The sequence below is a fragment of the Cynara cardunculus genome (genome assembly GCF_001531365.2).
Source record: "Cynara cardunculus var. scolymus isolate 2C chromosome LG 10, CcrdV1, whole genome shotgun sequence".
In the NCBI taxonomy this organism is placed as follows: domain Eukaryota; kingdom Viridiplantae; phylum Streptophyta; class Magnoliopsida; order Asterales; family Asteraceae; genus Cynara; species Cynara cardunculus.
This window is the reverse complement of record NC_037537.1, coordinates 4,782,702-4,793,809: the sequence shown is the minus strand read 5'-3', so window position 1 is coordinate 4,793,809 and position 11,108 is coordinate 4,782,702. Positions and strand designations below refer to the sequence as shown.

Sequence of the window (11,108 nt, the reverse complement as noted above, 5' to 3'; positions counted from 1 at the left end):
AAGCCTTCCTCTTAAGGTTTGACACGCACTCTAAACCTACCATATTGCATTAAATGGACATTTAATGCACTGGGTATACATAGAAGTGTTTCTTCTCCATGCAGAGAGCGCGCATCTCTCTCTAACCTTATTCTTACTTCAAGCATCTTCTAGCTTAAGTAAATGATCTTTCTTTTAGCAACTTCTTTTCTTGTAATTGCTAAAGCTTTGTGTGTTACCAAAGATTGTTTAGATAGGTTTTTATTACCTTATCTTTTCGCAAACAATCTTGTAAAATCTGTATTGATCTTCTCTATCAATATATATTTTAAATTTGAAAATATTGTGTTTGTATTCATCCCCCCCTTTACAAATTGTTTCTCTTCTTATAGACCCTTACGGGACCAACAACATAATTCCTGTATTTATTTATACAAAATCTGTAAATAATATAACAAACCAAAACTGTGAACAAAATAAAACTAACCAATTCATACGATTTAAAATATACAATTCATACAATTTAAAATATTAAATTCATACAATTAGTCTTCAAATACATACAATCTAACTACCGGAAGGTGGGGGATGGAGGAAACGTATCCTGACTGTCGCATAAACGCAGCAAAATGTTCCGATAAGGCGGCCTACTCGGCTAATGCATCAGCTTGTCTGGCCTGTTCAGCTTCCAAATCTTCCCTCTTCTTCCTTCCGTCCTCCATCTCGGCCAGATGGCGTTCCTCCCGCAACTGTGCCTCCTCCTCTACCGTTGCCAACTTCTCTCTCAACTTCGTTACCTATATATATATTCAATATTCGAGAAAATTAGTAATTTGTTAATGAGAAAGTTTATAACAATATAACCAATATACCTCTGCTCTTGACTCGTATGATAACTCGCTACTGCTACATCTACCCGTCATAGCATAAGAGGGATCCTAGGTGGTCCTGAAACCAAAGATGCGGCCTTTCCTCCGTCCTCCGACACTTTGCTCCCAAAGAGATGCCTCATCAGGGGAAGGGCTGTTGGTACTAGATTGTGACTCACCCCTAAGCGATTGAAATCGCTTCTATTGTTCACCAAAACAAAAACGGGTGATGTTATATATGTAGAAATTTCAGCAGCATAACGGCTGTAAATCAAACATAACCAATGTCTGTTTTTAACAATTAAACATTCTAATAATACCAATGGTAATCACATTCTCAACCTATCTACTTAGCCTAACGTCTGCCCAACAATGGCAGCCCAAACTAATAGCATCACTATGTTTATTAAAATATATTACCTTAAACCTACCAAATGTATCTATTAACCAAATAAATGGTTTTAGAAAACTTACATGATACCTAGTAGCTTTGGGGTAACTGAACTAAGGAGGATCGGTAGGCGGGTCGGACGAACCTTGATCGAACTTCCGGTTCGTGCAGTGAGTGCGCTCAAACACCTCAGTAGCAGTCGATGTTAGGACTGAATTTTAGTGATAAATTGTATTCGTCTTGAAAGTCTATAATTGTAATATTAGCATGTTTGACTTTGTTTGTAATGTTGACTGACTAGGGGCTTCAATGTTTGACCCTATATATAATTTGTCTTCTAGTGTAATTAGAAGTAAGAAGAGCTCATTTGTAATATTCGTAATATTGAGAGATTAATAGAAGCTTTGATTGTTTGACTCTCTCTCAACTCCTTCATAGATGTTCTTGATGATATTATGAATTTGCCATAGATTCATGAGTATTATTGAAGATTGATCTCGTATTGTGGGACTAACAATTGGTATCAGCAAATTATTATGAATAAGCAATCATATTCATGGCATAACATCATAGATAAACGATACAAGACACTTACTGTTATTTATTTGTTTTGCCTAATTAAGATCCATGCAAATTATTGGACTAGAAGTGAAACATTGATAATGCCATAGCGATACTTTAGGCATCAGTTAATGAACAACACGTGCATATAATCTTAATTCGACTGTTAATTAAATCTCATCAACCTCGGCTACTTCCGATAACGCGATTGATGCTGCCATTGATGCTGCATTAGTCTTAAGACCATAGAATGGGGAGAGGGCTTTATATATTCGTGCTCCCTCAACAAGGCTAACACCCTCGGTAGGATGGAATGCGTCCCAAAACACGTACTTTTCCCTACCACTGCAGGGGACTTCGTTAGGAATACATTGGCCTTCGCCCTCAATTGTGGTTGAGACGATGCAGCAAGGTTTATCCGTAACAGAGAAATCTGAATAATGCAAGCAGACAAATTGGATCAAATGGTATAACAAGATTTTTGAATATCCTACCCAATAAATTTGTTAATGTTACTAAGGGGCCGTTTACTAAACACTTACTTGGTAAGTGTTTAACGTCATAAATTTTTTCATTGAATGAACATGAGAAGGGCCAAGAATCTTACCGGGTAAGAGCGATGAGAATGATGGAGAGTCTTACCCGGTAAGTGAGGATGACGAATCTTACCCAGGTAAGCGCTTACCCAGGAAATTTTTGCATTCGATATGTTTTGATGTACTAAAATCTTACGCATCAAAATAAATTATAGTGTTAACTCCTATTGGTAAACACTTACCGCGTAAGCGTTTGAGTAAACGTAACCTAAATAACAAGACTTATGAACCAAATTAGAATTCTAAACCTATGCATCCAGATCTCAAATCCCTCTATTATTCTATTAACGATATTTCAAGTATGATTATTTTAATAAATTAATTACTTATTATATATATATATATATATATATATATATATATATATAATCAAACATGGTAAACAATAAGAAAGGTTTGACATTCAGAATAAAAATATGCTACTACTTATTTATGGATTTTGTAATTGATTGGATATTTATGTTTTAAAAATAAAAAAAATTGTAAATAAATGAATTATGGACCAATTATACATATATATAATTAAAATACAACCTCTCTCCTTACTTATTTACTTCATTGTTATTACTCTTATAAACTGAATAAGTAAATGACAACCTCTGTATAATGTTTAATTGTGTCTCTAAACACAGTATTATCCAACAATTTGAGAATATTATCTATTGTGTCAAGAAAATACTACTAAAAACATGACTCTTTTCGGTGGATTTTTCACCCGTAAATCATTTGTGGTCATAAGAAAAAGTAAATGATTTCCATCATAAAACCGTCACTGATTATTTTAAAGAAAATGAAAATTTATTCTTGTTAATTTTTCAGCGGATTACCAACGGTAATTGACAAATCCGGCGAGGGTGTTATTGACGGAAATTCCGCCGATAAACCCCTTTTCCGGCAGATTTCCAGCGAAATTTTTCGTCGGAAAAAGTCCCGTTATGTAATAAAATATAAATAATAATAATAATGAGTAATTAACTAACTAACTAAATAAATAAATATTTATTTATTTTTGTCAAAACTTATTGCCAAGCCTTCTAAATTCCTTTCAGAGGGTTGCGTGTCTTCTCAGAAACTTTTTTATTTGTTAAGGTAAAGAACAAGTGTGATTACATCCTCCATACTACCCTCTACCTTCAACAACATAATAAGACTCGCAAATTGCGAACAAGTTTAGGGAGACATGAAATATATATATTCATAATTTGTTTTTGCAAGTTTTGTACTATTTAGGTCATTGACCTTCGCTTAAACCAAATTTTATTTAACAACATAACCTTTTGATAAGTTTTTGTGCCATTTTGATGTATTAAAGTAATATCGTTAAAACCTGTCAGAAAGTTATGGATTTAACAGAAATTTTAAGAAGGTCATTTAACTCACAGACTTTTTTGAAAAAGACAATTCATTGAAACAAATTTTTCATTGAAACATATTTTGTGGATCTTTTTTGACAAGAAATTGCAGAGCAAGAGCTCAAGACATGCAATAAGGGCGAGGATACAAAAAAAACTAATCCACAGTGTTACATAAGGTTTATAGTACTTTTTTGGATATTTTATTAGAATATTTTAAAAATAAAGTGTTGTGTTAACTATTTTATATAATATTATTGGAAAACGTGTTGTATGAACACAAATGTCCTATATATGAAAAAAAGGGTTTATTGTATGTTTTTCAAAAGTATAATATAAATGAGCTAATACGACACTTTATTTTTAAAATGTCCTTAAAATCTTGTTAAGTCATCTTATAAATCTATTATAATACTTTTAGATATGAGGTTTTATTTTATGGGAGTTAAAATTTCCCTTCTCTTAGCAAACAATTTGTTTAAAATAAATAGCTAGCAATCCTAATTAATTAGCAGCAATAAAGTGGCTTTGGTTCTTAATAATACAGTTGTTCCTTCACTTCTTAATAGTTCTATTAAGATGTGGCTTCTTATGAATCGTTAAGAGCATACTTTTGTTTGGTAAAAAAAAGTCTATTTCTTAATGATTGTAAAACCTTCTAAATGATTTTGTATCTTGTGTCTCCCTTGATCATTCAGTGTCCTAATTTCATTCTTAACAATTACCAAACAATTATATTTTATTTTACACTATATCATAAGAACTCTTAATATAATAATACATATATAATGTATCAAACCAATCAGTAAAAATCAAGACTTACCACTAGAGTAGCCAAGGGAAGGCTCAATGAAAATGAACTTTGAACCAAAGAGCCGACTCTCAAGGCCTTTAAGAGCAGTAACAAGCCTTGTGTTGAATTCTAGTACAGCAAGGTTTACTTCATCCACACATACATTTGTCTTATATCTGGTCATGATCGCAGGTGCACAACCAGAGTATCCAGCTCCAGCTATACCAAACATTCTCGCTCCTTGTTGATGCAGTTTCTAGAAATGCAAACGATCGATAAAACGATTAGGTTAACGGTAAAATAAAATTGGTAGGGATGTGTGGAATCGAAGTACCGACCGATAGCTGTTGGGTGTATTGTTGGACGAGGATGTTTGCGTACTCCTGGGGTGTGTATAAGGTGTTGGTTTGATAGTATTGTGGCAAAAAGTAGTTGTTGATGAAGTCGTTATTGCCCATTGTGACGGTGTATATGCATTTGTTGAGGTGTTTTTGTACTTGGGATGAACTCCCGTTTAGCCGCGAAATCGTGGTGGCGTGATTTATTAGTTGCTGGTTCATGCTTATCCTACCACCCTGTCACGATTCAATATTCAATACATTCAGTACATATATATATATATATACATGTTCAAACGAGAACGCTAATTATTTAAGAAAACATGAAAAAAGTCGTTAATGTATAAAATCATATATGATTCACGTCTATGTATGTATGTATGTGTATGTTCACATACAAAATCATACAGGTTCAAAAGTCATTCATTTCCACTTTTTTGACGTTAATGTAAAATCAGATGTGTTTTGTACATTAACGACCATTTTCTTGTTTTATTAAGTAGTTAACGTTTTCTTTTGAACTTTCCTTATATATAGAGAGAGAAAGAGAGAGAGAGTTTGAGCATGTTTCCTCTGGGAACGCTTGAATCAGCATTTTTTTTTATTTGACCACACTTGGGATTTGAATGCATATACACTTTAATTACGTAAACTTGTATCAGAGATATCCATGCATGCATGCATGAAATGGATTCCTACTGTACATCAAGTGTGTATATATATATATATACACACACAGAGAAAAGTGAAAACCCACCAAATGTTCGGCGGTTTCATCGCGAATTCCAGCAGCACCTGATGCATAATTTACTCCCCGAGATATTTCTTCAGGTTTTGCGGTTGCGAAAGGTGGTATGTAGCTTTCAAATCCTAGTAGTTGAGCTGGGAAGAATAGGATTATCCAAATGTTAAAACACAAGTGTAAAGTTCCATATATATACATATATCGTCCTTTTGATTTCTATGTTTTCATGATTCTTTTGATACGTTTGTCTTATGAATTCATACGAAACACAAATTCAACAGGTTCTCCATAGCCAACAAACATGCCATTTAAATTTGTTAATAACTAGCACATGATATTCGAACTCCATTTTAAACCCATTTTCCTAAAGATAATTCATTGAAGGTTATGGACATCGATCCATTTCCTTAGCAGTTAGCACCATTCAAATTATAATAAAGAAGAGCCATAGAAAGGAAAGATAGAAAGAGACCTATGGCATCTGCAGTATTTCGACCATTCGAAAACCTGCCGGTTGGACCATCAGGAAAGTCGATCCCATAGGGCGGGACATTTGATTTCGCGTTCGTAACAAGGTCGTTGTTGTTGCCATTATCCATTAACGAGTCACCAAACACGAAGTAACAAGGGACCTGCGGAACAGCAGCGGCGAACGAAGATAGTGTTGCTACCATTAACATTGAAACCAAAGCTTCAACACCAAAACCCATTTCCCCCCTTTTTTGGTGAATCCAGAAAAGAGATTGAGAATAAGGCCGGTTGTCTAATTATCATATGGAAATGATCCTAAACAGATCGATCTACTTATAGACAAGATGTCGATGAGTGTGACCTCCTCATCGAGAAATTAATAGGTTGAGCCCCATATCTCAAGATAATTGCATTCACATGTGATCTTTCCTTGTTTTTATAGCAGGGGCACAGTGTTTTTGTCTTTGTCGCACCATTGCAATCTTTAACGACCACAGAAATTGGATCCAGAATATTACGTACATTTCAGGATGATTTGTATAGAGCCTGGCATGTTTCATGTGCTTAATTCATATGGGTTTAAAGAATTTTTCTGGAAACTAGTTTTGAAGGGATGAAATTTTTGTTGAAGATTGATGAAAATTTGGCAGCTCAGATGTCATTCTTACCGTTGCTCCTATAAGTTATTTTCTCCTTAATTAGATTTCTAGATTTGCGGTGGTTGTTGTTTAATTAAGGCCAATCATGTTTATTGTCAGCTGAATTTTCTTGCTTTTTAATTAAGCTTGGTTGTAAGCTATAAATAGGCATGTTTTTAAACTCATTGATAATTTGTAGAGATACAGAGAATTCTCCAAAAATCCGAAGAAAAAAAAAGAGAGAAATGAGTTTTTTAATTATCCCACCAACGAGGGTTGAATTAATATTATTATATATATATATATATATTTAAAAAATGTATTGTACCATAAAATTATAGAATATTTAAATAATATAATTAATGATAAAATCTCTAAAATAGAGAAGCTCTTGGAGTTGATTATAATTTATTTTAGAAATTTTGACTTTTAGTTCTCTATTTTAGTGAAATTATAGATAAGTTGTCGGAGAAGTTGTAACACAATTCCATTACAACAAAAGAGGCTTAATTATAACTATTGTAACAAAATATTTTATGAAAATTGTATATAAAGATTGTATGATCAACATGTTTGTGGACGATATTTAACGACCTAACAAGTTTTATAATAAAACATGTTACATTTAAATTTTGCTCATGCTTGAGGCAAAGAAGGCCCTACCTCATAACCGGTTTGGAGGGGCATTTCTCTGTAAGAAGAAGGCATGTTACGGCTATCAGATATAAGAGAAGAAGGCATGTTACAGCTATCAGATATAAGAGAAGAAGGCCTGTAATGTTACAACTATAAGATATGAGGAATTTACTTCACCTTGAATAACAATCTCCTATAAGTGTCTTTATATATAAATATGTTATAACTTACGTGTGTCTTATAACTTAATTATGTGTGTGTTATACATTCTTGACCAACATTCCAAGTACAAGAGATGTAGTTCAAGTGGCATGGATTATGATAAGGATGTTTGTGGACATACAATAAATAGATTTAATACGTATGAAATACGTAATTAAAAATAGTATAATGCAAATTAAAGAGTTTGGTAATTAATTTGATAACTTCTGAAATGTTAACTTCAGAATAAATTTGGTTATAATGTTTGAACGAAAGATAAAAGAAAATAACTCAAATAAGGAATATGTAATATAAAACTTGTAAAGGAAACAAATAAGTTAATAAATAATCAATAAGGTATTAACTAATTACATTTGATAAACAATTATGTATACATAATATATACCTATACTTATAATAAATAAGTAACTGGAGTGATATGTGTCATCTTTTGGTGAGCCGATTTTAGTGTTTTTTCGTCTAAACACGTATTTGGACACAATTTACATAAGTAGTTCAGTTAGACTCATTTGATTGACAAGTGTTTTCTTATTCAATCAATCCCACTAATTTAGGATGTAATTGATTTTATTTTTGGGTTAATTAATTAATTCATGTGGTAACTAATTAAAAAAAAGAGGGATTACTTCTAAGTTTAAATTCAAATTACTAATATAGTTTTATTTCTAAATTCAATTTTATTGTAAGGTTAACTTAATTTTAACTAATTATTGATATAGTTTCATATCTAAATTCAATTTTTTTTCCCATTGTGTATAGTAATCCCAAAAAAAGGGGATTTACTTCTAAGTTTAAATTCAAATCATTTTATTTTCTCGTCAAGCACCCCTCCCTAAAATGGTAAAACCGAACAACTTTGATGTGTTTTAATATTTTGATAAGTTCGGAACATGTTGGGCAAAAAAGAGCAAAAAAAAGGATTTTTGACAGATTTGCGATGTGTGGCGTTTCAACCATATTTCACTCATCCGAGCTCCTAAGGTGATTCAAATTATTCTGGAAATCCAACAGATGGGGCTACAACTTTGAAGTTTTGAGTTTCTACATATTCAGGCTGCATCTAAACAGAAATTGACATCAAAGACAAAAACGTACTACTAAACAGTAGATGAAGGAAAAAAAAAATACAAAGCATCATGGTGGACTATAGGAGTTTTAAATCTTTTATGGGTTAAAATTGTTTTCATTGGGGCAAGATTAAAAAATCCATGGACCTTGGTATTTTTTTATTAGGAAAGAATTGTACGAGATCTGTGTTGTGAGTAAAAGGAAAAAAAGAAGATATTTTTGCTAAATCATAGAGGTATAATGTTTTCAAGCAAAAATAAAAATACCAACCGTAACAATGATGGTGTTGTTTGCCTTCAGACTTCAAGATAGGATAAATATTTTCTCATTAATTCTCAATGCAAAAAGACTTTTCCAACAATTTATTGTTGATGGTTATACGATGATTGAAAGTGAGAGATTGCATTACATACGTAAGCAACAAAAAGTTCTAAGGTGCAAAACTTATGATAAATTACGTATTGCACAAGAACAAGGAGAGACGAATGTTTCCGACATTGGACAACAAATTATTTTTACCTTCTTTTTTTACCGGTGGTGCTCACTACATCATGTAAAACTATTTGGATGCTATGTCCATTTGTAAGTGGTATGGATATCCAGATTTTTTTGTAACTATGACATGTAACCCTAAATGGCCAGAAATTAAAAGGTTTCTAAAGACACCATGGTAAATCCAGAAGATAGGCCTAATATCCTTTGTCGGTTATTTAAGCTGAAGCTTGATGCACTTATTAAAGAGTTGAGAGATAATGCATTATTCGGTAAGGTTCAGGCAGGTATGTTACATTTATGATTATAATTTTAACAAAAAGTTCATACTAATAGTTTATCTTTATTAATTTCAAAATTCACTTTTTGTGTAGTTGTTTATACAATGGAGTTTCAGAATCGCGGCTCGCCTCATACACTACACCAAATGTTGTCTTAGACAACAAATGTAAATTGCATATGTTGCTTAAGATACGYTAAGACAACAAAKGCTATTATATGTTGCCTAAGTTTCCACTAATGCAACATATGGTTCTATGTTGCCTAAGTGTGACCTTAGGCAACATATAAATGATTCTATGTTGTCTACATTTATCCTAGACAACATATTAGCCTATGTTGCCTTAGTTCAATGTTGGTCACTCATATTTTTTTTGAAATTCGTCAAAGTTTACTTAGTCAACATATATTTTTATACTATGTTGCCTAAGGTAAAAACATAAATCTAACAAAGTTTACTTAGGCAACATACATTCCTATTTCTATGTTGCCTAAGGTAAAGATTATAAATTCAACCCAATTTACTTAGGCAACATATATTTCTATTTCTATGTTGCCTAAGGTAAATATTATAAATTCAACCTAATTTACTTAGGCAACATATATTCTTGTTTCTATGTTGCCTAAGGTAACAAATTGATGCTTCCAAGATTGACAACTGGCATTGCACAAAAGATTTATCACAATTTACTTAGGCAACATATATTCTTGTTTCTATGTTGCCTAAGCTTAAAAACATAATAATTAGGCAACATAGAAKCTATTGTGCTTGTTGCTTTAGATYYRTCTTAGGCAACATATATTCTTGTTTCTATGTTRCCTAAGATRAAAATCAGTTATAAATGTTTGTAGTTCCCCCATTTCCAACATCTAATCTTCACTTGCAACATTTTGTTCTAAAGGCTTGGGACGTGATTTGGAGTATATTGGTGAGTTTTGTCTTCCAACAAACGTTGTATTCATCATTAAAAGACATTTAAAGATTATTAAGTAATTATTATCGTATTTTGTCTAATTTTATAGTTATTTCATGTTTATCTCATGTAAATTTGGATTACTACGTGTCTTAAAATATCTATAGCTCTTACTATATGCATGCATTTATTTTTCACATATAGATATGACAGAAAATGTGGACAAAAGTTGGATGAATTTAAAAAGATTCGAGAAAAATAACATTTTTGGAATATATGCATTTTTGGAATTTGCTAAAAAGATTTCAGTGAGTTGGAATGGTTATTATAAATGCCTTTGACACCGATGTTGCAGCTTCAAAATACACTGCAGATCATATGAGATGGCATGGTCAAAGGGAAACGTCCCCGTACGATGATGTATTGAGACGAAAGGGTATTCAGACGAAAGGATACAAGGCATGTCCCATATGTGAACAACGAGATGAGAGTTGTAAGACACAAAATAGCGGGGTKATGATARTGGCAGAYGACGTGTCATACTACGGGGTTCTACTACAAGTTGTAGAGCTAATTTATYCGGAAGCAATGTCGGTCGTGTTGTTTAAGTGTAGGTGGTATGAMRAAGAAAATAYAAAGTTAGATCGTGGTCTGATTTCGATTGATACAAAGWCTGATTGCTACAAAGACRGTCAATTTTTGTCTCGCCTTACATGCAAAATAAGTATTCTACGTCGATGATCCAATGTTTGGTAACKGTTGGA

General features: G+C 32.5%; 1 protein-coding gene across 1 annotated transcript; it reads right to left on the bottom strand.

The window, feature by feature from the left end:
- Positions 1–1,775: 1,775 nt before the first annotated feature.
- Positions 1,776–6,422, bottom strand: LOC112519837 (GDSL esterase/lipase At5g45670-like). The gene is made up of 5 exons (XM_025128135.1): positions 6,097–6,422; positions 5,637–5,761; positions 4,880–5,116; positions 4,572–4,797; positions 1,776–2,233 (listed from the first exon to the last, which is right to left on the bottom strand). The coding sequence occupies exons 1-5, from the start codon at positions 6,332–6,334 to the stop codon at positions 1,971–1,973; spliced, it is 1,089 nt and encodes a 362-aa protein (XP_024983903.1). The 5' UTR covers positions 6,335–6,422; the 3' UTR covers positions 1,776–1,970.
- Positions 6,423–11,108: the final 4,686 nt, after the last annotated feature.

Coding starts and splice junctions, on each gene's coding strand:
- LOC112519837 (XM_025128135.1), bottom strand. CDS start 6,334: ATGGGTTTTGGTGTTGAAGCTTTGGTTTCAATGTTAATGGTAGCAACA. Junction 5,117..5,636: donor ATGAAACCGCCGAACATTTG/GTGGGTTTTCAC, acceptor GAATCGTGACAG/GGTGGTAGGATAAGCATGAA. Junction 2,234..4,571: donor TTCCCTTGGCTACTCTAGTG/GTAAGTCTTGAT, acceptor TGCATTATTCAG/ATTTCTCTGTTACGGATAAA.